This window comes from Oryza glaberrima, chromosome 10, assembly GCF_000147395.1.
Source record: "Oryza glaberrima chromosome 10, OglaRS2, whole genome shotgun sequence".
Lineage (NCBI taxonomy): Eukaryota > Viridiplantae > Streptophyta > Magnoliopsida > Poales > Poaceae > Oryza > Oryza glaberrima.
Window position 1 is genome coordinate 17817167 of NC_068335.1, and position 26340 is coordinate 17843506.

General features: G+C 41.8%; 4 protein-coding genes across 7 annotated transcripts; 1 reads left to right on the forward strand and 3 right to left on the reverse strand.

Annotated features, from left to right (window-relative positions):
- Window positions 1–1026: 1026 nt before the first annotated feature.
- Window positions 1027–3440, forward strand: LOC127786047 (type III polyketide synthase A-like). Its single transcript, XM_052313372.1, has 2 exons — window positions 1027–1405; window positions 2230–3440. The coding sequence occupies exons 1-2, from the start codon at window positions 1042–1044 to the stop codon at window positions 3201–3203; spliced, it is 1338 nt and encodes a 445-aa protein (XP_052169332.1). The 5' UTR covers window positions 1027–1041; the 3' UTR covers window positions 3204–3440.
- Window positions 3441–3567: 127 nt separating this feature from the next.
- On the reverse strand, window positions 3568–5349 carry LOC127786048 (pentatricopeptide repeat-containing protein At1g61870, mitochondrial-like). Its single transcript, XM_052313373.1, has one exon. It carries the CDS (start codon window positions 5255–5257, stop codon window positions 3974–3976), a length of 1284 nt encoding a protein of 427 aa, XP_052169333.1. The 5' UTR covers window positions 5258–5349; the 3' UTR covers window positions 3568–3973.
- A 636-nt stretch (window positions 5350–5985) lies between these two features.
- Window positions 5986–16578, reverse strand: LOC127752411 (pre-mRNA-processing protein 40C). Of its 3 annotated transcripts, XM_052277749.1 has the most exons (16): window positions 16129–16578; window positions 14904–15050; window positions 14543–14779; window positions 13889–14465; window positions 13626–13789; window positions 13478–13515; window positions 11856–11934; window positions 11276–11740; window positions 10919–11002; window positions 9006–9146; window positions 8753–8859; window positions 8548–8659; window positions 7294–7437; window positions 7063–7209; window positions 6849–6971; window positions 5986–6388 (listed from the first exon to the last, which is right to left on the reverse strand). In XM_052277749.1, the coding sequence occupies exons 1-16, from the start codon at window positions 16513–16515 to the stop codon at window positions 6104–6106; spliced, it is 3237 nt and encodes a 1078-aa protein (XP_052133709.1). In that variant the 5' UTR covers window positions 16516–16578; the 3' UTR covers window positions 5986–6103. The 3 variants fall into 3 exon arrangements, with proteins under 3 accessions (XP_052133709.1, XP_052133710.1, XP_052133711.1); XM_052277750.1 differs by lacking the exon at window positions 14904–15050; XM_052277751.1 differs by lacking the exon at window positions 16129–16578 and having other exon boundaries at window positions 14927–15050.
- Window positions 16579–17530: 952 nt separating this feature from the next.
- LOC127785601 (uncharacterized) lies at window positions 17531–24789 on the reverse strand. Of its 2 annotated transcripts, none has more exons than XM_052312996.1 (8): window positions 24420–24789; window positions 23480–23896; window positions 22910–22962; window positions 22350–22757; window positions 20089–21916; window positions 19667–19764; window positions 19086–19227; window positions 17531–18600 (listed from the first exon to the last, which is right to left on the reverse strand). In XM_052312996.1, the coding sequence occupies exons 1-8, from the start codon at window positions 24622–24624 to the stop codon at window positions 17993–17995; spliced, it is 3759 nt and encodes a 1252-aa protein (XP_052168956.1). In that variant the 5' UTR covers window positions 24625–24789; the 3' UTR covers window positions 17531–17992. The 2 variants fall into 2 exon arrangements, with proteins under 2 accessions (XP_052168956.1, XP_052168957.1); XM_052312997.1 differs by lacking the exon at window positions 17531–18600 and adding an exon at window positions 18617–18987.
- Window positions 24790–26340: the final 1551 nt, after the last annotated feature.

The following is a 26340-nucleotide window of genomic DNA, read 5'->3' on the forward strand; positions in this document are numbered from 1 at the left end:
GGCTACGTGTTCGTTCGGCAAGTCTGGCTCCTTGTGCTATTGCCTCTTGGTTGGGCTGCCCTCTCTCCTCCCCGCAGTAGTTGGCTCCAGGACTGGTGGCCATCTTCTAAGGCATGCTTACTTGAGCATCTCTGTGCTGCCTTCGACCCCTGGTCCTCCTGGTCTCTTGGCAACTGAGGAAGGAATGGAACTCCAGGGTTTTCGACTCTGCACTCTCTTCATTCTCAGTGGTTCTAGAGGCCATCTTCTCAGAGGACCAACTATGGTCGTTAGGTGGCATTGCTTCTTTTGGGGTTTTCTTGGGAGGGTAGCGTGGCTACGCCCCCTTCCCGCTGATTGGAGTTGCGTTTAGCCGTCGTAGTTGTCTCTTCTTTTTTTTTTCTTCCTTCCCTTGACATAAGTCGGTCAGACTGATTACATTGTGTAACAAACACTCTTTTCTTATAATATATTGACGTACAATCTTTTTATGTGTTCGCGAAAAAAAAAGAATGTTTTTTAATAACTTTCGTATAGAACTTTTTTAAAAAAACATATTGTTTAGGAGTTTGATAAGCGTGTGCGCCGAAAACGAGAGAGGTGAGTTGGGAAAGCGAAGAAAAGAACTCAGCCTAATCCTTTAGTTAGTATCTTGTATTTAAGTGAATGCTTTACTCGTAATTACTTTATTGCATTAACATATGATGAATTTAAAATGATAAAAGTAATATGGATGAGATAAAGCTCGTCAGCAAGCCAGCTCGCGAGCTGAGATGCTAGTTTTTAGCTCGTAACCATGGAGAAATTTAGCATGCAGCATCAACTAAAAACCCCCTTTGCTCAAAGATTTTTAGCCTTGTTAGTCAAAAATAGTTTTCATCACCTAACAAACGGTTTTATTGTAAGTTTGTAACAGAGATCACACCGAATGGATGGGCAGCAAAAATGCAGGGTAAAACCAAAGAAGGGTGGAAGGAATGAACCTTCTGCTCCCCCCAACAGAAAAAATGACAGCAGAAAACTAACCAGTCTGCAACCTACTAAGCTTTGTAGTCTTCCCTCATGCCGTCGTCCCCTGCAATCCTGAATCCAAACAACTTCCAGGAGTTGCAAAATCTTCCCCTATTAAAGCACACCACAAAGCATGCTGCGATTGCACTGTCACACAGCGAAATCACAGGACTAGAATACTTGCTGACTACTGAGGCGAAAGGATACCGGGTGGCGAAGATGGCTGACCTTGGATTCGGCGATGCCAGGAGTGGCAATGGCAGCAGGAGCCAATGCTCCAGGGGGAAGGCGATGCTGCTCGCCCTCGGCAAGGGCCTCCCTGAGCAAGTTCTTCCCCAGGAGAAGGTCGTCGAGACCTACCTCCAGGACACCATCTGCGACGATCCTGCAACAAGGGCAAAGCTGGAAAGACTTTGTGAGTTTTGTTCATGTCACTTGGTATTTTACATCCTGCTTTCTAGGTTTGAGAATTTTCAGAAGCCAACATAGTTGGCTTAGCTCTCCTGAAAAATATAACTGGACCCTGAGTTATCAAAAGATTGTTGTTTGTTGGCTTGGCTGCATCACTGTGTGTAGAATCTAGCTTTATTATTATGCATCTGAGACTATTAATCATCATAGGTTGATAATGGAACTAGTAGAATGAGAAAGATAAATAGATCATCGTTTAGTGAAAATGGGCACATGATCATCAGTACTACTAAATTTTAGTTGCACTTCTGCTTAACAAAAATCAGTAGGGTGTGGAAAATGAAATTATTACAGTGAAAAAGGCAACAGATTGTAATTAGTAAACAACATGTGCACATGATAAGTACTCCCTAACTTACAGGAGCACTTGGCTCTAGGAAAATCACTACAATGCTGCTTGGCAAGTCTTTGGATTATAGTCCAAATATGATATTGAATTTTAGATATTCATTGTATGGGTTTTCTTCATCACTTTTATTGGTCAGCTTTCTTTTCATGATTGCTAAGGGGACATGTAAAAATTCAACCTAGAATTATTCTTAATCAAAGTTCAAAATCATTTTGGATTATAGTCTGCAGTACAAATAAGCACAACACAAATTTAGTTGCCATTTTTCTAGCTTGGCCAAGGGCTGACAAAATAAGAGTTATAGGAGATAATCACAATATATATACCTTGAATTTGTTCTGTCATGACTTGCACAGTCCCTCCAATGCACAAAATTGTGGGTACTTATTTTCCTACAATTTGATTTTTTTTTTTTACAGGCAAGACCACCACAGTGAGGACAAGGTACACTGTCATGTCAAAGGAGCTCCTAGACGAGCACCCAGAGCTCAGGACTGAGGGAACTCCAACACTGACGCCACGGCTTGACATCTGCAATGCTGCAGTGCTTGAGCTTGGTGCTACTGCAGCCCGTGCCGCCCTTGGTGAGTGGGGGCGTCCAGCAGCTGACATCACCCACCTTGTCTACATCTCGTCCAGTGAGCTTCGCCTCCCAGGGGGTGACCTTTTCCTGGCAACTCGCCTTGGCCTCCATCCAAACACCGTCCGCACTTCCCTTCTCTTCCTTGGCTGCTCCGGTGGCGCTGCCGCGCTCCGCACCGCCAAGGACGTTGCTGAGAACAACCCAGGGAGCCGCGTCCTTGTAGTAGCCGCGGAGACGACGGTGCTGGGATTCCGGCCACCAAGTCCTGACCGTCCTTACGATCTTGTTGGTGCTGCCCTGTTTGGTGACGGCGCATCAGCTGCGATCATTGGAGCAGGCCCCATTGCTGCTGAGGAGAGTCCCTTCCTAGAGCTTCAGTTCTCAACACAGGAGTTCCTACCAGGGACGGACAAGGTAATTGATGGCAAGATCACTGAGGAAGGGATTAATTTCAAACTGGGGCGTGATTTGCCCGAAAAGATTGAAAGCCGTATAGAAGGGTTCTGCAGGACACTCATGGATCGGGTTGGGATAAAGGAGTTCAATGATGTATTCTGGGCTGTGCATCCTGGTGGTCCAGCAATACTGAACAGGCTAGAGGTTTGCCTTGAACTCCAGCCAGAGAAGCTCAAGATCAGTAGAAAGGCCCTGATGAACTATGGTAATGTGAGCAGCAACACCGTCTTCTATGTGTTGGAGTATTTGAGGGATGAGTTGAAGAAAGGGATGATAAGGGAAGAATGGGGACTGATCTTGGCTTTTGGCCCAGGCATCACATTTGAAGGAATGCTAGTTCGAGGCATTAACTGAGACTGAAAGGGGTCCAAGAAGACTTTCAGCTAGATGGAAGAATCACAAACATACCATTTCCAGGTTAAGTATATAGTATGAACTTGAAACATCTCATAAGGAGCATAGATGTCTTGACAGCATCTGTGCACTACATAGTTATTGTTTTACTGTAATCTATGTTTTATGTATCAAACAATGTGAGGTACTCTAGTTTGAATGCAAGATACTTGAAAAAATATCAGGCAATACATTGCATCCTGTTACATTGTCATGTATAGTAATTTGCAAGAGTATTTATATGAATTTCTAGTGGCTATACAAATGGCATAACGTGAGAAAAGTAATGTGATAGTCCAACTACCTTCCTCTCAAAAGAATAAATAAGCAGAACAAATATTGTTTAAGACATCAAGCATACCATAATCTTTCCACCATTCTGAAGTGCACTGAAGTACAAAAAAACATATTACAGTGGCTGATAGTACATGCATCATGAGTTCACTTCAACATGTTTAAACATCCTTCTCAAATATTATTAAAAAAACGAAAGAAAGGGGGAAAAAAGAGGTTCTTACGTTGAAGGGATTACGAAATACCACTTCTTAAATTCCACTTTATAGATTCATCTGTTACATTCTGATCTAAACATTGGAACTCGAAAAAACAGCCCCATGACAACGCAACAAAAACACTAGATTCCATCTGGAAGTTCTTCATCAGCATTATTCAAGGGCCAAAACATATGATTTTATCAGAAGTGACACGGTGACATACATTCCTCAAGCAAATCATGGATTTGAACTAGGTGTTCCTTCAAGGGACAATTCACCAGCAATCTTCTCCCAAGCCACTTTAGCATCACCTTTCACAAGGAGGTTCATCTTGGCGACAACATCCTTTGCCTCTGCAGATTTCCCACCCTTCACCAATCCCTCAACCAAACCCTTGACTGCCTCAAAGGGTGGTGCTGCCTTCATCGCAAAGCAGCTCTTACAAATCCATAGAGCATCATCAAGCCTCTCTTTCTCCACCAAGCTCCTGAACAGCACCACATATGTTTGCGAATGCGCTGACACACCCAAGTCACTCCTACCCTCCCTCCTCTTCATCACTTTCATCCTCTTGAACACACGCATGGCTGACCCAACATTCCCCTCCTTGCAGTACCCCTGCACAAGCGCATTGTACGTAAGGTAATTCGGCGCCACATCCTTTGACTCCATGGCATCAAGCAGCTCCTCCCCCTTGAAGGTTTCACCCTTCTTGGCAAACCACTGTATCCGGCAGTTGTAAGTCACAACATTCGGCTCCAGCTTCTTCGCGCTGATCTCCTTCAGTAGCTTCTCAAACCCCTCCTCATCGCCCTGCGCAGAATAGCCGGCGAGCACGGTGTTGTACGACACGATGTCAGGGGCCGGGCGGTGCTTCAGCTTCTTGGCCATTTCGCCGAGCAGCTTGCGGGCGGCGGCGAGCTCGGAGTTCTTCACCAGAGCGTGGAGGAGCACGTTGTGGGAGGCGCGTCCGGGGGCGACGCCGAAGGAGGTCCCCGCGGAGGCGAGGGTGGACTTGACGTCGTCGACGCGGCCGGCGCGGAAGAGCGCGGAGAGGAGCGCCGAGAGGGAGACGTCGGAGCGGGCGGCGGGCGCGGAGTCGGAGAACGCGCGGAGGGCGTCGTCGGGGCCCGGGAAGAGGGAGATGGCGCGGGCGAGGAGGCCCGGGGACGCCGGGGCGGAGTCGAGGAGGGCGCGGAGGAGCGAGGCGGCGAGGTCCGGGCGGCGGAGGCGCGCGAGGCGGGAGGCGGCGAGGGAGAAGAGCGGGCGGGAGCCGTGGAGGCGCGGGTAGTCGTCGGGGCGGGAGAGCGCGGTGGCGACGAGGGAGTGGATGCGGGCCGGGTCGGCCTCGCCGCGGACGGCGAGCTGGAGGTCGAGGATGGGGGAGCGCGTGGAGGCGGGGGTGGTGGGGGTCGAGGCGGGCGGCGGCGGGTGATCGACGTCGGGGAGCGCGGAGAAGCGGCGGAGGAGGTGGGCGGCGGGGAGCGGGTGGGGGTGGCGGTGGCGGCGGAGGGAAGCCATGGTTGAGAGGAATGGGGTTTGGGAGGGTTTGGGTCCGATCCCCCCAACTTTTTTTTCTCCCTTCTCTTTCCTGTGCGAGCTAGGGTTTGGACGTTTGGGGGAGAGGCTCTTGTTGGCTACTCCAGTTAAAAGTGGTAGTCGACATCTCGTGCTAGGTAGGGTAGTCTATGGTGGAGAATGGAGAATGCTTTAAATATATAAATTTCACATAAATTTGAATGATTTTTTGAAACAAATTTCACAGAAATTTACGAAGGAGTAACTATTTTATAGAAATTTCGTAGAAATCAGTTTATTTTATACAGGAATCTTTGTTATAAAAAAAATAAATCTTCCTTTCCAGACCTACACAGTAGAAATGCAATAGCCCGATCTGGAACGTGCACGATTATGTGAACCTGCATTGGGTTAACCGTCGCTCCACTTTGGTTCCAACTCAGAACTTTCTACAGGAAACGGCTCAATTTTCAGATATATCGAATAAGCATTCAGATAAATCGAATAAACATACTAGGTATGTGTAGGAACTGCAACAACGCACTTAGTAAGCTCTCGGTAAGAATACTAACAGAGAGCAACCAGATTCCTCACTAGTTAGCATCACTACATTCGGACATACATGTAAACAACGAGATGCATTTGTAATTCAAAAACCTACTGTTGGGAATTTGTACTGCAATCTGGATGCACGGCTCATAGAATTGAATGGCCAAAAAACTCACAGAACATGGATGCTTCAAAATTTCCAGTTAATTTGACGCCCTCATTGTTACAAGTGTAAACAGAATCTTAACTACTGTTAACAATAATGTTGAGTAGCGAATTACAGGTGGGCATTTCTAAAAGCTATCTCCGCCTTGGCGGATCAGAGGACCTACGCTGCTTTCCATCTGTATCTGATTTCTCCTTCGTATCTGACTGTTTAAGTTTTGTCGCCATGTCGTCCGCATAGCGCCGCCAAATAGACTCCCGGTCTTTACTTGCCAGTTTGTTGTACCTAGGATCAGATCTTAGAAGACCTTTTGCTTCGGTCCAGGAGTTAATTGCAGTCTTTCCTTCATCTGTTGTTCGAGCAGCTATCTCTGGAGTTATCACCTCAGATAGGAGCGCACGGAAATCCCGAGCACATCGCTGGAGGAAAAATTATAGCAGCAGGTCAGAATTAAAAAGGCATGCAATGAACATCCAAAGCTCACATGATAAATAGATCGCAATGGAAACCCAACGATATATGATTAAGTGAAGATAATTTATTCAAGCAACTGAGACAGCCATCCAAGCTCAAACAAATGCATGCATTGACACCCCTGGAAGAATACAGTATGCTCACTTAAATCAGTATTATTACAAACACGGTATGTTTCCTTACATGTTACATCAATATTCCATCAAGCAGGCTGTGTGCCTGACGTATGTGCCAATGCATAAGAGTTTAATGGTGCAAATGTCTGGGGGATGCTGCATGTAGGAATTAAGAAAAGGTCTAAGGCTCAGGGCCCATCATGCAAACCCTCAATAAGTACCCAGCTAGGATATAAAGCAATTTAAAATTCTATGTGAAAACTACAGGCAATAACAGCATTTTGATTACCTCATACAGGTCCTTGACATGGTCACGAAATAACTTTTCTGCATCACCTTTACCTAAATCAGGATTTACTGCACGGCCTTGTGGATCCTTTTCAAGTCTTGGTTTGGATTCTGTCCATGATGCCTATGCAGAAAAAATAGCATAGTTAATATGAAGTTGTACAGTACATAGCAAAATAGCTTGTCAAATGGAGTTCAACAAAGTGTCAAGTTACCTTGGGATCTTTTATGATTTCAACAAGTAAAGCTTGATATGAAGACACGGCCTCTTTTCTTCGGATCTTCAATTTTACTCTCTCCATTTCCTGTTCTTCCCTTTCTTTCCTTTTCCGCATCTCGCGCTCCCTCTCCTTTAACTTGGCCTGGGTTATTACATAGTATATGTGAAGCTACAATGCTACATTCAGTAAACAAAGCATCAGAGTACATCAGTTAAATTGACTGACTTGTTCATCCAGTTTGGCCTTGGCAGCTTGCTCTGCTTCCTTTTCAGCGGATTTTAGTTCTGCTATGTACTCATTAAAAGCAACCTCTCTTTCTTCGTGCTTCATGGCTTTGTACCTTGCATCGCTCCGGAAATTTTCTTTCACCTGCATGATGTAATACACTGGTACTTAACTCATGAGTTGTGTACAGTGAGCAACTTTAAAATGTTACTATGTACTCTCTCCGTTTCACAATGTAAGTCATTCTAGCATTTCCCACATTCATATTGATGTTAATGAATCTAGATAAATATATATCTAGATTCATTAACATCAATATGAATGTGGGAAATGCTAGAATGACTTACACTGTGAAACAGAGGGAGTAGTACTGTAGTCCTAATACACTAAAAGATACCATCCAAGTAAAAGTTGGAGTTATGGTTTAAAAGATACCATAAGAACAGTACGCATGACCACATGCAAGTTAGATGATCAATTATCATGACAGATCAGACCTTCATGCTTCATTGAAGTCCATTCAGAACATATCAGGATGTTAAAGACTTGTATAAAAGAAAGGTTACACTAGACCACCAGTACAATACTCCCTCCATTCCAAATTGATCTACATATTTCATAGGTACACCAAGACCAAGAAAAGCTAATAACTCTCTCATACTATATTTACTCTAGCAACAAACTCAATGCATGCACCATCCCCACTATTTTCTAGCCAATAGGAAATCAAGATATTGCATGTGGGTTATAAATACTTGTATGCATAGATGCATGCATCAATGTCCATTTACTCCAATGCACAAATAACGAATAGACTTAATGAATGAACACAAATATGTAGATCATTTAGGAATAACCTCAAAAAAACTATATGTAGATCAATTTGGAATGGAGGGAGTAGTTGTTAAAAGGCCAACTCCCTAAATCGTTGGTCGGCATTCAAAGGAACTCGGTTAATCCCTAAGGCATGCAAATAATAATATGAAGTATCACAACTAGAAAAAATAATTTAAACACAATAAGAGATTGAACACATTCCTGCTATCATGATTAGAACATAACAGGACTGAAAGCTGACAAGGACAACACCCTGGAAGTATCATGCAGCCACTGTATTTTATAATCTGTAGATGTATACAACAAGGTCGTTGCAGGGTAAATTGAATGCCATTTTTTTCATGAATAAGATCTGCCTCTTTCATCTTTTGGCACAACATGTTTACTTGTATGGTGATAAGAGTACAAGGACTTTACTTTGGTCCAACGGCTAGTAGAGGTTATGTCTTTACTTTCTCGAAGCATTGATTTGAACTCAGCTATCACAGCATTGCGCACTGATTGAACTTTCTCTTCAATCGATTTCACCCTGTGGAAAATTGGAAATGCGTCAAGTATAGTACATGAACTAATATGATTTAAAAATTGATATTCAAAAATGTTAATAGAAGGGTGTGCATACTTCTCGTTGAAAAGAGCATCCCTTTCTTTTCGGTCCAAGGCTTCAAACCTTGGATCAGTGCCCCATTTTCTTTTGAATTCCTTGTAATCCTTATTGGAGTTGATGTCCTGCATTTTATGTATTAAGATGGTATGACCCTAAAAAAAAGCAAGTATACAGGACAGAAAACTGGATCCATTTGGCAATTATCGCACATCAAAGTAAGTTCATGTGAAAAACTCAAACAACTTTTCAGAAAGTATCAATAACGAACCTCAGATGCTTCTTCTAGTAACTGTTTATACGCCTCCACTGCAGCTCTCTGAGCAGCTCTTTTCTCTTTCCGCTCCTCGTCAGCACGTGTCCGAACATACTGCTCAAATGTAGACCGTCTCCTCGAGTGACTTGGAATAGCCTGGGACGGACAATCTAGTATAAACATCATATTACTAAACTAAGGAAAAAGTCTACTTAACCCCTAGGGCATGTTTGGAAAAAGGGTTAGGAAAATGTTATCCCACCCTCCAAAGGACAGGATATAATCTCTACCATCAATTCATCTCACCTCAGTTTATCCCAACCCTTCATTCATTTCTATTTCCCAATCCCACCCTCCACCCTAAAGCATAAAACTACATATTATGCATTTGTGCCTCCTGAACAATGCAAAATGCTGAACTGTTTAAATAACTGCTAGTGTGGTTTTGAAGGTAGTTTGGCCACATGACCTGTGTGGCATGGAGTGGTTTTGACCATAGTCGCTGAGGCACCGCTTAGATGTTAAGGAAAATTCAGGGATCAAGGCATCCCTCCACCTTGTGGGCACAACCAGGGGAGAGAGAGAGAGAGCAGAGGAGAAGGCAACATAGACAGTAGTGCATCCATCCTAATGTGGATTTGTTCTACCATCCTCCCCACCGCCTCACCGCCAGTGACCTTGCTGTCTTAGCATCGCCCAATCCAGCCCATCATCCTCATCCTATTGCCAAGTTTAGTGTTCCATTGCTTAGCACCGATTTACTCCTCTCCCTTCCCTTCTGCTCTGCCTTTGATATAGTGCCACGACGCCATTGCTGCTCGTTGTTGTGGCAGCTAGGTTAGAAGACACAGGGGAGCCAGGCTAGGAGGCTGCGGGAGTGGGAAAGGATAACATGTGGACTGGTTTGGTGCTTTACATGGGCTGTTAGGTTTGAGCCTTAGTGTGTAATGTGTTGTTTATAGCCCATATTTTTTATCTTTTCTTCTTTTCGGCTGTGTATAAGGTATGGCCTTGTCTTACGTGTTGCCTTGCCTTCACCTTACCACTTAGGCTGTAAGGCGGAGGTGGGTGACTTTGCCTCACCTTATCACCTTAGCAGCCATGGTTTTGACAAATAAGAGATGATATCTGCCTTCCTCGCAAACTCAGCAACTAAAAATATTTCAATTAGTTCTCATGCCACTCTCGGAACCCCCACGAATGTTTTGCATGGCAAAATAATCTTAACTGTATAACACATGGACCTTGATTAAAAAAAAATTAGCCTTAAGTGATGGCTATGTGTCAGCCATGTCACTCGCCAGGTGGCAAAACTACCTTCAAAACCACGGCATCTTAGGGGTTATTTAGATCATTTTGAGTTTAGGGAGTAAAATGCTTCGTTTTATACTGAAGGGGGCCAAGTAGACCCTGTCCAATAATTTATAGGATTAGCAGTTTAGCACTGCCACTGTATAAAGGTACGACACAGCAGTAGGCCAATAAAAGTAAAGTATATTTACTAAACACTATAAAAAATGAAGTGTTGCTGCGTAAGCATTTAGTTCTTCTAAGTAGGAAACATCAAATACATAGTCCAGTTTTTTTTTTCCTAATCGGCTGGAATTTTGAAGTCTCATAAATCAAATGAATGTGCGTTATGTTTTTTCCCAAATTTCCTGAACAAAAGTTAACAGGCATCTATGTACAACTTACTAAGATCAAGATAATACATCCTATACGAGTAACAAAGGTAAATAATCAACCACCAGAAACTGCACATGACATCATGCATTACAGGTGAAAAATGTTTCCGACACCCAGGGTAACCATAGCATAATTTTACAACAGGTCAACAGCATAAGTGATAGTATGCCAAGTCATAGGCAACGCTAAGAAAAAAAATTAACAAGTCTACAAAACTGTACAAAATGCCAAGAAAAACAAACCTTAAAACGTGGATCAAACACTATTTTTGGGAGTTCCTTTTCCCACTTTGAAAATGGCAATACACCTCTTTCCTTTAACATCTCCTGTGAAATTAAAAAACTCATTTAGGTCATGCAATCCATTCGTCAAAAAATCAGCTAGTTCTATTCATGATTTCATATAGAACTGAGGCACAGCTATCCTAATTATCCAACTACACAAAATAGAAAACCAAAAGCTGTCTAAGAAAATTATAAAGCAAACCGCAAATTGCAGACCACTACAAAACAGTAATGACCAAACAGAACTAATGTAAAGTGATAACATGGAAAATTTCAATGACAAACAAAAGGCTCAGTCAGAAGTGAAAATACCACCTTAAACTGACGAGTACACTCCTCTTCACTTGGGCCATGTTCCTCATCATCTGAATTTGAAGAGGAATCTGACATATTACCATCACCACTGTTATCTTTTGATTTCTCGCCGCTAATTGAGACTTGATGTCCCATAGGTGCAGCATCAGTTGTTTTAGACCCATTCAGCTCGGATGCACTAGATGGAGTAGCAAGAGGTGAAGGCACACTGGAAGCGCCAGCATCCTGCAATTTCTTCTTTATTAAATCCAAAGCAGAAGACGATGCAGGGGCAACTGTTTGTCGAAGTGGCAACGAATCACGGCCACCTGTCTGTACAGCAGGAGTATCAATATCAATACTTATTTCCTCTTTATTCCCTATCGTGCCAGCATCTTGCAGCGAAGTTGAACTTCCTTTCAATGGACCAGACTCGGCATTCTTGATGAGCTCAGCTACCTCTGGTGGAAGCTGCCAGCTGCTAACCTGTTCAGTTTTAGAAATGAGTTATATACTTATATATAAGTTCTTGTGAAGTCGTGGCATTGAAATACCTACATAGACATTCAATATTGAGATTATGTCATAATATAGGCCTTACCTTTAGCTTATTATCATAGTAATATTTCTTTCCATCACTTGTCGTTACTATGCTCCAGTCAGTGCCAGCCAGTTTGTCCCTGTCAAAGTGAGGTGTTTAATTTTTCATGTGGCACGAAATTTATGAGCAAGAACAGAATAACAGATCAAGACATTTATATGGGTAAAGAGGGAAAGAGCAAAAGCCAAAAATAATAGCAGCATTCATAAATATTGCAACTTCTACTTTTTGAAAAACATCACAGACCTGTTTGAGAAAGCTCAATTCTAGATTTTTTTTTTCTTTAGCTAATTAAGGAAACATGCAAATTTATTCATCAACTTGGTGCCATATGAGAACATTAATGAATGAACTACTAGAAGGCTTTGAGCAACAAAATATCATTCATATATGCTCGAAATGAAAAAATGATCTCACATAGTATCATTCTGCATAATTAGACTTATTTTGAACACAATGAGAACATATGTGGTCAAGTAACTTAGAAAGTGGCTAACCTACAGGAAATTCCCGACCATTCTGCCTATCGTTTTGTTTTGTACAGACTATGAAAAGGAAACTACCAGTATACCATTTTCATCCATAATTCTGGAAAAATACGGTATAGTTCTGACAACCCATCAGAATAAAATATACCTTAGCCTAAACCCTTGTGCATCATCATGGCGTATTTTAAATTACTTACACCCTTCTTTGAATGTTCAACAACAATTGCAAGTGATGCGAATTTATAATGTAAACATACTGTGATTTGCTTGCCAATAGTTATATTCCAATAGTTCCAATGTTGTTTTGATTCCCATCTCTATGTTTTCAATTCCGTTTTCAAGAAAAATATGGTTCTGGAAACGATTTTTCCAACCATTCTCGTCCCTAGTTGCATGAGCATGATGACATTTGCGGCCTATAAAGTATTTGTTAAACAAGCACCATAGATATACAACTAATCAGCCGCTACACTGATCAAGGCCTAGTTCGGTAGAGCAACTAGTTGTGGCAACTTCCTCGTTTTCTGTTAGCATGCTCCCAAACTGCTAAACGGTGTGTTTTGTGCAAAAAAATTCAATATAGAAGTTTTTCACAAAAATCAAATAAATCCATTTTTCAAATTTACAATGGTTAACACTTAATTAATAATGTGCATTAGATCTGCCCCGTTTTCTTAGCAGTCATCAGCTCCAGCCAAACTGTTGGGACAAACTAAGACTAAATAATGAGTACCAAGCATGTTAGGTAGTCTTGCAGTCAACACCATTTTCAGTTTCAGAAATACCAAATTAAAGCAAGATTTATAGTAGTTTCAAAAATGCAAGATAATGTTAGATCTTTTTCTTTTTTTAAAAAAAAAAGTAAAGCTTTAGGGATTTCTTGTCTTACTATCCATGTCAAACATGAATTTTGCTAACTTTTTGGCTATTGTGCAGGTTACCAGAAATCATGTAACAATGTCACCAAAATCGGTTGTCCCAAATAAGTTGTAGCACTCCTAATTGTGTGGAAAACAGAAACCAATTTCAAAAGGTGACTTAACCAGTTACAACCCTCACAAGAGAATATATAATTTCTGTTATAAAATCTGTTAAAGATAGGAAACAATATAGGAAGTTCTCACACTAACGTACCAAGAAACTGGAACTGGCTGGGCTGCGACCTTCTCAGGCTGCAGGAAAAGGAATGAAATAAATTAGTTAAATTGTGATGCTAAATTGCTATGCCGTAGACTAGAATTAAGTCATATTACTTGATACAGCTATTCCTCTGTGCAACTACCTCCCCTTTATAACCAGGTGGTTTTTGATAAGTTGATTCTCCAGTCAAGGCATTGTAATAATATACAACACCAGCCTCTGTCTTGTGTGCAGACCATGAATCTGAATCCTGAATGGCAGTAGTTCTTTTGTCCTCGAGCTGATCGCTGTTTTGGCTTCCCTGTTCTGCAGCATACAAAAGATCACAAGAATTAACTGGACCACTAATACTGATCATCAAATTAAGTAAAACTGTCCCAGTTGATGAAAGTTAAGCTAACGTACGAGTGGGCTGCTCAGATCCAGGATTTGCTGATGATAGCTCCTTGGAATCCCTGTCAGTTGTTGAGACACCGGGTGGTTGTATGCTTGGCAAGTATGCAGTCACAGAAGAACTCCCAACCATCGGCCTACCAAGAGGCCCTAGAAGACCAGATGGGTATGATTGGAAGGGGGGTTGCTGAAAACCAGTAGGTTGTGGGGGATATCCCCATAGAGGCTGAGGTTGAACCCCATGTGCTGAAGGATAGGAGGGGTACAACTGTTGCTGACCAAGCTGTTGAAAAGCAGTTGGAGACTGCGATGTTTGGGGAAAAGGAGAAGCAGATGGAGTCATAGGTCTCCCAAGGAGGCTTGGTGGAGGAGACAAGATTGTGGAAGGTTGTCCAGGTACAGAAGCACCAACGGCCCCAAAAACCTCCGGGCGAGTTGGAAGTGATGGATTTGTTGGCATCTGAACAGTGATTGAAGGACTTCCAGCAGTACTTGTTGATGGTGGGCCTGTCGACAACTGCATGGTCTGGGGACTAGCCTCTGGGACACTTCGAGTATCAGACCTGGAAGTGCTAACATCTGAGCTCCCCTGTAACAATTCAAAATTATTAGTAAATTGATCATTATAACCCACGCATATAAAAGAAAGCTGGTCGAAGCATATACACTGTTTGAAGGTAACTGAGATGCCTGGGGCTGTGCCTGTTGTGGGCTTGCAACAAAAGTATTGATGGATGGTCTGGGTGGACCTGGAAATGGCAAGCGAATAGATCCAGGAGGATTCGGTGGCATAGCTCCTGCTCCTGGAAATGCTGAACTTGGGCGAGCTAAATTCATAGGAGCTGGAGGTTGCAAGGATGATGGTGGAACAAACCGTGAAACTTGGACAGCATGGTTTGTGCCCTGGAAGAAAAGAAAGCATCAACAGTCAGTCAGTGAGTCAGAGAAGAGGATTCAGATCATTAAGTAAAATGGACAAATAAAAATGTTCAATATTAATGCTAGCAATAAAGACATGAGGAATTACGGTGTCAAGTTGAAACTGCTGACCAGTAGGCAAGCCAGCATTAGCATGCGAGACTACATTATATGAAAAAGACGGCCTGTTCCCAAAATATTGCCCTGGGACAGGAGGCTGAAGAGCTGCAGCAGCCACTGAAGGAGCCATCATGGTCTGGAAGGAAAAGAGAAGACGAAAGTTTCACATGGGGGGATTCCACTCTGACAAGTAAAGCCATCATATGGTACATTAATCCAACTTAACTTTGTTGAGTTGTTTGCTATGATTGAATAAAACAGGAACAACAATAGTCCTCTATTTATATGTGTTTTGTTATTTTATATGAATTGTACTCCCTCCGTTTCATAATGTAAGACTTTCTAGCATTGTCCACATTCATATAGATGTTAATGAATCTAGACACATATATGTTTGGATTTATTAATATCTATATGAATGTGGACAATGCTAGAATGACTTACATTATGAAATGGAGGAAGTACCAGATTATGCTGAGACATTAAAGAGCCATGTAACTTCTGCTGCATAAACAGCTTTCAGGTGACCAATTATGATGAACTGATTACTAACAGTTTTGTGACCAATTTTGGTTATATATCGATATGAAAGGTTCAACAGTTTTGTGTGCAAGAACTTATCAGCTTAATAACATTTCACATGAGAAGAGAAAGACTAATCTCACAACATTTTGTATCAGAGCAAAACGTAAGCAGGCATGTTTATCATCAGATCAAGATAAAAGCAGAGTAAAATGAGAACAAAAATTATAAACACAACTCGTACTGCTGCTGCGTATATCTAAACAAGAAATTTCTTCAGATAAAGTATGAGCTAGCCATCGGCTACTGAAGCTAAACAGGAGTTAACAAAATCTGATATGAATCTTCACCGCCACTAGGAACTATAAATGCTGCAATGTGTTGATCAGCAAATTAAACGGCAGCAGATATCAACTTTTGAAGCCCACAAGAGTTCATAGGGAATCTATAAAGCAGAAATTCTCATTTTCTGCAGTTGTATACAAATAATAGCACTAATTACCGCAACAGTAAGTCACCGCTCATAATCTGAGCTGAACACCACAAATTGGTCCCAACAACGCTATATAACATTGCTTCTCATTCCCAAGGAAAAAAATAAAACGACATTTCGTGCAGTTAAGGTGAAAACAAAAAGGTATGGAGTATAATATAATTGCGATGTGAAGCATAGAGGGTGCACGATACCCTACCGGAGGGGAAGCTAGCTGCTGCTGGGCCGCACCACTGCCCACCTGCGGCCGGGGTGACGGCCTAGGAAGAACGTTGTACGAGAACGCCGGCGCCGGGGGGCTCGCGTAAGCGGGCAACCCGGCGAACTGCGGCCGCGGGGGCCCTGGAGTTGCAGGAGACGCCGGATTCGCCGGCATAGACGGCGCCGCAGGACCGGAGCCGGAGGTAGGAGCGGGAGCGGCCGGGGCGTCTCCCTCCACCGCACTATCCACCACCGCCGGTGTCGTTGCCGCCGCGACGACGCCGGAATCGAACGGTCCTTCCGATTCCGACGCCGGGGCAGCTGACGGCACTTCCGCCGCCTCCGGGTTGGTCGCGTCGGAGGCGGCCGTCGACGGCGTCGCCATGGGAAAGGAGGAGTCGGGGGGCAAGGCCTAGGGTTTTTGCGGCCTAGGCGAGCGGAGCCGGATGTTGCGAGAGGGGAGCAGTAACCGGAGCGAGCGGCCGAATTGAGAATTGGGGGATGCACGAGCGTTGACACGTGGGCCGTGGGCTGGATCTGGGCCGTTTCGTAATGGGCTGTAATGGGCGTCAACTCGTAGTTTGGCCTTGGTTTTACTCATGAAAAATTTCTGATTAATCATATCTTAGTATATAAAGTTGATGTCTACCGATCTTTAAAGCTCAACATGTAAGTGTGCCACATCATTACCCACTGATAATTATTATCTAGAGTATTTTAAATCACATGCAAGCATGTCACATCATCATCCACTAGCAATTACTCCCTCCGCCTCATAATATAAGGGATTTTAGAGGGATGTGAGACTATATTATGGGATGGAGGGAGTATTATATATTTCCTCCGTTTCATAATGTAAGTCATTCTAGCATTTTTCATATTTATATTGATGTTAATAAATCTAGACGTATATCTATTTAGATTCATAACATCAATATGAATGTGAGAAATGATATAATGACTTACATTGTGAAACAGAGGGAGTAGAGTATTTTAAATATCACGCAAATATGATATACCATTTATATATTTTTAGAACTCAATAGACAATTAATGTCAAATCATTATCTCCACGTCATTTTCACATTATTTAAGCATGTACATATACCATTTCTATAATATATAACATGCATCCATTCATATATCCCGCGCATAACTCAAGGTATAAACTAGTTAATTATTAGGGCATGTACAAAGATGCTTATTAACGGATTCTCTCCGTTGCCATGCAGAGTAATTTTGGTTGCCATGCAGAGTAATTTTGGTAACATAGAGAAGAGAAAGGGGAGGAAAGAGAAACATGATTGCTACGCACGATAATAGCTCAGAGTCAACTATTAGCATTTATTAAAGAAATTTTTGTTGTATCGGGTGGATAAAAGGAAAGAAGAGTAATAAAAAAATATTTATGTGCATTAATGCGAAGGTTAAGAGATTTTGTTGTCTCAACTATTGCAGGAAAATAGTCTCTAAGTGAGTATGTATTAACTAAAAGCTCATATCAGAGTATACCTTTGTACATGCCCAGTTCCACAAAGAAACGATTGTGTACAGCAACAGTCTTAAAACAATTGTATACAGTAACAGTGAAAAAATACTGCATACTGTGGATTCAGTAGTAGAAATATCAAAACTGTATGCAATGTTGTCTTTTCTAATCCACAAAGAAAGCAGTACAGTTCAGTAGTAGAAATATCAAAACTGTTAGTGTAATGCTGTCTTGTCTGATCCAAAAAAAAAAAAAAAAGAGTGCAGTACAACGTCATATTGCAGTGTCAGCATGTATGTGCATGGAACACTTGCAATTCGGGAACCCTCAAAACTCTAGTCTATTCTCTAAAAATAGAAGAGGAATGCCCTAACTAATTCTCTGGCCAGACCAAATGCTCGATAGGCTCTTCACTCACTTGCCAAGCTCCTTCAGATAGTTCATCAAATAGTTGACTGTATTCCCAGTTCGAGAATCCAAGGAAAAACCACAGGTTCTCAGCAGATTGCTCCCCTGATTTGATTCGTCTGGTGACCTGGGCTGTGGCGGCTACGTTTCCATAATACACACCGGGTATAACCTGCAAGTACCCATCGAAGGCTACTCTGGAAAGGCTCACAAGGTAATAGCCCTGCACCACAACAGGTCCGCCGTAGAAAAGCGGGGCGTGCTTGATCGGCTCCATGGAGCCGTCCAGATTCTTGAAGGTGTCCCAGCTTAAGCGCTTGTTGATGATCAAGCCATGAAAGCCCTCACGAGAGTCAGCGGATACGATGAGCACCTGGGAGTTGTCAAATGGAACGGCAGACCCGAGCTTCGAAGTTGCAGTGAGCACGGAACCTGTGAGGACACGTGCCTCGTTCCTCTCTGAATGACTTGGTGAATGGGAACCAACATCGTTGCTGCTTTTGTCGCTGTTATCAAACTGAATTGCCTGTGGTGCATCACCTTGCACGACCGTTTTCTTCTTCCATAGAAATCCTGCGAGCCAAAAAGAGCGCAGGCGTTAGAATATTCCTTCATCACAGTGATAGTGGACAGTGAAAACACTTTCTTATTAATCTTTGGTGCAACATTTGGGAATGCACAGGTCAGCTGTGAACAGTTGGTTTATATATGAGATGTGAACAATATAAAGGAATTGAGAAATTAGAATAACAATGTCAGAAAATATCGAAGTCATTAGTCACATGGTGGTTCAATCAAGCAGACCACTGTTCACGTCGCATTCCCTGGGGTTTTCAGGACTTCTAACAAGGTAGTCTACCATCAAGCAGCTACCCAGCCAAGACACTAATATGCATCGTATGCTAGCCAACAAAAAGACAGTGGAGTGGACACTTTTGAGAGTGGCAACAACAGCGCATCCTGTAGTAACAAACACTACTATAGTAAGACAACATATATCATCGTACTAGGTTCATTTATTTTTTAAAATTTATGAGTTATGAGATTTTTGCACTAACCTTTATATTCCAACAGGTGGGGTGAATTGCTAGCATGAGACTCCAAGAATTCAAATAAATTAGAAACTGAAATTCCTCTTTCATATGATATTGCACTTTTGTTCTCTGCCGGAAAAAACAACAATGTGGGATAACGCTCCTCCTGTAAACACATGAAGGTTACATTAGTATTGTCAATATAAGCACTTCAATACAAAAATGGTAATGTGAAGCAAGGCCCTTCAGTACCAAAAAAATAGAATAGATTCATAAGTATATTTAATTAGATGGACCATCTATTTATTTTTAATTCAAGCTTCAGTACTGCTGAACAGAACTATGGTCATTATAACATCTCCAACAGTCTAATGACAAGGTCATTCTTAAGACTCAAATGATGAGACTTTAATAGTTTAATCAGTCCAAACAAACCAAAACATACTTCTTGAATGACTGTTGCCGATACTGGTACATTTATTACAAACAATGAAATGAAACTATTTCAGGGTAAACAACAGCAATAAGTATGGAGAACTTCTATCTTTTTTTTTTATTAGTCAGGAGACAGAGCAAACTTCAATAAATGGCAAATATTTGATTACCTTGCCAACGGATTTCAGTAAATGATGGCATTCATTTGATGTGCAGTCTATTAGATAAATAGCTGGAAAACCCTTCATGGTAGATTCTTCTTCTTTCTCTGCAACCAAAAAGATGACTCATCAGTGCCACAGGTAATTCACATTTGAAGTGCCGTACCATATAAACGGTGAGCTCCAACAGGCTATAGGGTTATCTTACTATGGTGTGACACATGTATGATTATATATAGGAAATGCATTGCATAGTGCTGCCTAAAAGTTTGCTAGCATATGTTGCATTACATTCTGGTATGATATAATTTGATTGACGGGATGATCCTAAAATTCGAACTAAACAAAGCTAAATAGCAGGAAATTTTAAATATTTCTGAGACTAAGTTTAATCTAAGTTCTCAGCATGATATTGGTGAATATGTTATTACCTTCAATCTGCAAGTCTTGAGCCTGTAAAAATTGAGAATTTGAACTCAAAAAGTTCTTGAATGATCGATATACCTCACGGACAACAAGCTCTGTTCGCTGGCAAAATCCGCACCAAGAGTTGCTGAAAAGCACCAATACATCCTTCTTCCAAGCAGATGCAATATTTTCAGTGTTTGAAAACGGCAGTTCACTTTTTGAAACACAACCTTCAAATCCAAAGACCAACATACAAAAATTACTTGTTGTCAACTGGGGGATGGAATCTGCCTCGTGGAAATCACGGTTAATAAAAGGTGGTCTCAGAAGCTCCTTCGAACTTATGACAGATAAGGCTGAACGATAATATGGAGATAGACTTCGATTCATAAAATGGTCGAGAAAATTTGCTAAAGAAGGGTAGGTAAATTCAATCTCATCTGGAAAGACATAATGCTTTTGCTGAATTGGGTCAATTATTACAAGGGATGGCATTCTCGATCCACCAGTTAAAGTTTGCAGAAGCCTATAACCACCATCAGAGAAGAAGAGTGAACCTGCAAAATGTTCATCAGGTATACTTGGAGTTTCCTGCTCTGTATAATATGTGTTATCGCCCACAAGGCTACTGGAAGAGCTTAATGCTGCATGCACAGGATATTTGCTATCACTTTCTTCTGATCCTTCATCTAGAATAAATAGGTTATCCTCATAAATGGCATCCTCAATTCTTCGAGATTCTTGACCCAGGACTGAAAACACAGCATCTTGCTGATTTGCTGATCCTGACTTCTGTTGGTTAAAATTCACATTTGTCCCATCGGGTTCCAAAATGTCTAAAGCTTCTCTAACTGTTTCCTCATCTTTGTGTTTGTGTAATATACGACCAACTTCATTGCTGGAATGCACATCAGTGGAGACCTCTTCCTGAAGATCAGCACTTGTATCTGAAGCCTCAGTTTTATGTTCTTGTTCCTCCATTTTTGTATCACTACAGTCAAGATCTTCTTTATTGATCTTACAGAAATTTTTAGGAGCATTGCTACTGTGCACATCAACAGAAATATCTTCCTGCAGATCAAGGCTTACATCTGAGGCCTTTGTTTTGTGTTCTTCCTCCACTTCTGTATCACTGGATTCAAGATGTTTTTCATTGTTATCACAGTAATTTGCAGGACCTTTCTCAAGTTTAATGGGTGCTTGTCTATCATTGATATATTCAGCTTCTGTTGCCCTGTTTTCATGAACAGAATCTTCAGTGTAATCATCATTACCACCGTCTGAACTGGCACATGACCCTTCATTTCTTTCAAGTTGACTATCTCGAATTGACAGAGATTCCACCACTTGGACTTCAGAATCATCAGACAGCTTCTTTATGGCAACATCTTTTGCAACAAAACTTATCTTTGTTTTCTTTGACCTATGTGCTGGTCTTGTTTTGTGTATCAGTTTTGTTAGAATATCATATAATGGATTATCGGTACTACCTTGGCTATCACTTCTGTACGAAATACTTTCTCCATCATTGACCACCATTACTGACATTTTCTCCCCAATTTCCATTAATTTGGAGGCCCAATCATTCAGCCTAGTTCGTTCAGTATGGGTAGATCTACCTGTGCTAACTAGGGAAGGAACAGCTTTAGAGCTCATTCTGGATTTACCACTAGTTAGACCACCAGTACTGAAATGAGATGGATAATTTTTCTGCACATATTCCCTTAGTAGTTTGAGGGATAGTTTGCTTTCATCTCTGACTTTTGAAGAATCTGACAATCTATCAATAAATAGAATAGCCGATGATCTACTTGCAGGAAAGGTAGCGATACCACTTGCATCAATATCCATCTACACATATAGCATGCAACTCGAAAGGTCACTGGATAGGTCATTACAGAAAGAAAGAAGAAACTCATAGAATGCATCCAGGACATGTCATTTCTATATAATACAACATTATGTCATCAAGATAATTGCATACTTCTAATATATGAACAGAAGTATTCTCTTTATGTGCAGCCCAAGAAAATTTTTCAAGAAGAGCAACACATTTGCAAAGAGAGAAACATGGTTCAAAGGATTTGAATTGGTAAGCTTGGAATAGAATATAAATGCAAGCAGCTATGAGCTATCTTCTTAGTCCATTTTCAACCAATATCGAATAGAGTTGTAAGAAAAGTAATAAGGATATGCACATTGTTATATCTGTCACTCAGTTACATGACAGTTGTCAGTTGACAACTTTTTATGGAAAGAAGTTATGAAATTGTTTTTCACCTACCTCATTAATGTTAAGATTATGATAAGATTGCAGTAGGCTTCTTAGGTCATCACCTTCTTTTGCAACAATTGAACAATTGGTGCACCCCAGATAATGAACACTGAGGAACCATGTCTCCGAATTGCCTTCATTGATAAACTCTGATGAAGGTAATGATGATCTTTCAGTTATAAGGCCAAATCTAACTTTCTCTGGAGGAAGAAAATAATCTCTTGATAGAGCAGTAAGCTTTGCATAGAAACTTTCAAACTGTTGAAGCTTTTCCGCTGTACACAACTTTCTATTTTCATCAGTTGTAATCCCATTTTGATCTGACATGCTTCCGTTTGCTAAGGTAAATCCACCTTTCCAAGGAGAGCCAGCAAGCTGAACCCCACCTCCAAAAATCAGTTCTTCATCCTCTATAACCTGTTTTCATCTCAAATAAGTATATTTTCAGGGATGTTTCTCCTGGTATTTGCTGAATCTTCGTAGTTCAGATAGATATTTCATATTTCTTCTCAAAGAAATTAGCAGTGTAATTAATCAGAGATAAATGTGATCCTCTTTGCTACACTTACAAGCTCTAGTGGCCCATCCGATTCTCCTGTTAGTGCCTTCCCAGAAATGTCAACTGTATGATAAGTGATACAAATGAGCATAGCATGCACATGCTGGAATGGAGTGGAACCATTATCATTTATTCAAAAGTTAAATGATAAAGGTCATGGAGCAAGTCATGCTTGAAATGGATTGAGAGTTAAAGATTAAAGTAGATCAATTTGAATGAATTCATAAAAGGAGAAAACAAACCAAATACTCCTTGGAGCCCCACATGAGGATACTTTTACCATCTTATACCATATTTGCACCCCCTGACTCCTGGCTTTTGTGGTCTTATAAGTTGCATGTGCATTTGGTATATTAAATTATTTAGTAATAATTAACTTAAGTCAGAATAGAATAGCCAAATTAGGCCATTTATTTCTTTTAGAAAGGGAAAAAATCGTGCCCACTCATGTTCAGGGAAAGAACTACTTGACCTACTGCGGCTATCAAACACAATCTTAACAAAGCCCCTAAAAAATATAGCAGCGAGAGAATACGTAATAGTTAAATGAATCATAAAGAGTGGATCAGAATTGACGAACCATTTTCTGTGTTATTTTTGGATGAAGTGCCCTCGGTTCTGTTGCTCCCACCATGAGCCAATTTGGAAAACCACCCACAGAATTCAGATAGAACTACAGCTTTATCAGTTGATTCAACAAAAGCCTCCACATCTTCCTTCGTATGCAAAACCACAAATGGGGCCTCTGCATGCTTGAGTGACATAATATAGTGGACTGAAGACAATATCTCACGTGCACGAAGCTTCCCTTCATATTTGAATGGCAACGAGCGTTGGTAGTATATGAACTTTATTCCTTCTGTGGCACCAAGTACATCCGTCAGCAACTTCTCAGAATATCTGTACACAGCCATCAACTTGAGATGCCCGAGCTCCTGCTCATCGGCAGCAACCAAACGTTCTATCTCGGCCATCAGTGATCTTGACTCGCCATACCCTACAGATTATCATAAACAAAAACAGTAGAAGTAAGGACTTTTCGCGCAAAAAGATCCCATACAAGCCTTTTTCCTTTGCTGGATACTATGAACTCGCTGTAATACAAATGTTCGCCCGGGTCTTTGGGGGTAAAATGTTGCATTTCCATAGAATTAAATTCGCAATTATGAGAGCGTTTAGCTTAAATTCGCATTTATGAGAGCATTTAACTTATTAAACTAGGCAGAGCTGACTCAAAACTCAAAAGGGAATAAAGCATATATTAACAGAAGTGTAGGATCTTACAACGGTTGAGCATTTCAGACTACAAAATTGTCGCGGTTTCCGCAATCAATCAACTCAGCACAAGTACAGAACAAAATGTGTTCCTAGTCCCTTATCGTTTATATAATTCGACACATGGAGATTCACATTTCCGCTAAGAGAGAAAAACTCAGCTCTCCAAATTAACCGCATAGTGCGACCACGCGACTCATCGGAGAACCAGAGCTCTCGACTAGGAACGGATAGGGGGTGCTCACATGGCATGGTGACGACGAGCAGGATGTGGGGGTGAAGCCGGATCTGGGAGGAGAAGTTGGCCCTGGTCAGGACCTGCCATTCCGCGCGCCCGGAGGCGGCGGCACCGGAGCTCGCCGCCGCCGCTGTCGCAGATGCCCCCAGCTGCGACGCCGCGAGGAGGGAGAGGAGGAGCGGCAACGCCGCGGCGAGGAGGGGGAGGCGCATGGCGGGCGGCCGTCCGTCCTCGCGCGCGGCGGGGGTGTTGTGTAGTAGCGCGAGCGCCACCCCCGCCGTAGGAGCCCACGACTTTCGTCTCGTGTCGTGGGTCGCAGGCTCGCGAAGAGGGGCTCGACCCGACCGCTGGAGCTCGCGGGCCGATACTCTGCTGTGTGCCCCTGCCGTCGAAGGTCCCCCCGAGTTACGAAATCATCCCAAAACGAGATATAAGGCCAAAACTTCAACTTTTTCGTCACATCAAAACTTTCCTACATACATAAACTTTAAACTTTTCCGTCACATTGTTCCAATTTCAACCAAATTTCTAATTTTAACGTGAACTAAATACAACCAATTAAAACTGGTCACAATAGATCATTAAGTAGTTTTGACCCCAGTTTTATCCTACGTAGTGGCTGAGTTAGCGTGGAACCCGCGTGGGTCCCACATGTCAAAGTGAAAGTGTCGTTTTTGTGAGTTTGTTAGATTAGCGGCGATGCTGCGGAGGATGGTGTTCGATCCGGACGGCGCCGCCAGCGGGGAGGCGGGGAGGGTTCGAGGCGGCGGTGGCGCGACGCTGTTCGCCGTGCCAAGGTTGTTTTGTTGGGCTGGCTGCGAAGTGCGGGGTGGCGGATGGCGGGGAGCCGGCGTTGAGGAGCCCAATGTCGCTGTTGGACCCCAAGGCACTCCTGCTCCGGTCGCCGCGGTCGCCGAGGACGTGGTATGACGTTTCTACCCCTTATATGCCATGAATTCTACTTGTACTTGTGAGGGGTAGAAACGTCATATCGCATGCGTGGTTGGGTCAATAGCGATCGAGGTGGACGGAAAAACGATCGAAAATTGACAAAAGTGTTAAAAATAGGAATGGGGTGAACTTTGAGTGCTATTAAAGTGAACCGGTATCTTTTGGTGCTATAAAATCGAAAACGTAAACTTTTGATGCTATATAACCAATTTTGTCTAAATATTTATGAGTGGGGGGACACTTCTTACAATTAGTTTTTTTTCTTCATGTGCCATTCCAATCTCCAACCGAAGAAATCCAAGAATAAGCCCATGCTTAAATCGAAAGTCTTAAGGGGCAATCGATCGCTCCAAGAGATCGGTCCCCCTCCCCACGTCGATCACCCCCTTCTCCATGTGGTTTCCTTTTTGGCACAACATTACTTTCCTATTTTAGTAAATTTATACACCTTAAGTTTACGCATCTAAAGTTTAGAGACCCATAGTTTACAAGTCAAAAGTTTATATATCCGATTCAAAATTGAATTTGAATTCAAATATTTTTTATATATAGTATTTCTATACATCTAAAGTTTATAAGTCAAAAGTTTACATACCCGATTCAAATTTGAATTTGAATTCATATATTTTTTATATATAGTATTTCTATACATCTAAAGTTTATACACCTAAAGTTTATAGACCCAAAGTTTATAAGTCAAAAGTTTACATACCTGATTCAAATTTGAATTTGAATTCAAATATGAGTTTATAGACCCAAAGTTTATAAGTCAAAAGTTTACATACCTGTTTCAAATTTTAATTTAAATTCAAATATTTTTTATATATAGTATTTCTATACATAAATTTTTCTAACTTTGTTTTTTTTATTTTTTTTAAAAAATTTATGGTGTAGTAGGAATAGAAAAAGGAGAGGAGGAAAAGGGGAAAGAGAGCGTAAGGGGGATGGGGATCGATCGCCTATTAGCCACACCCTGC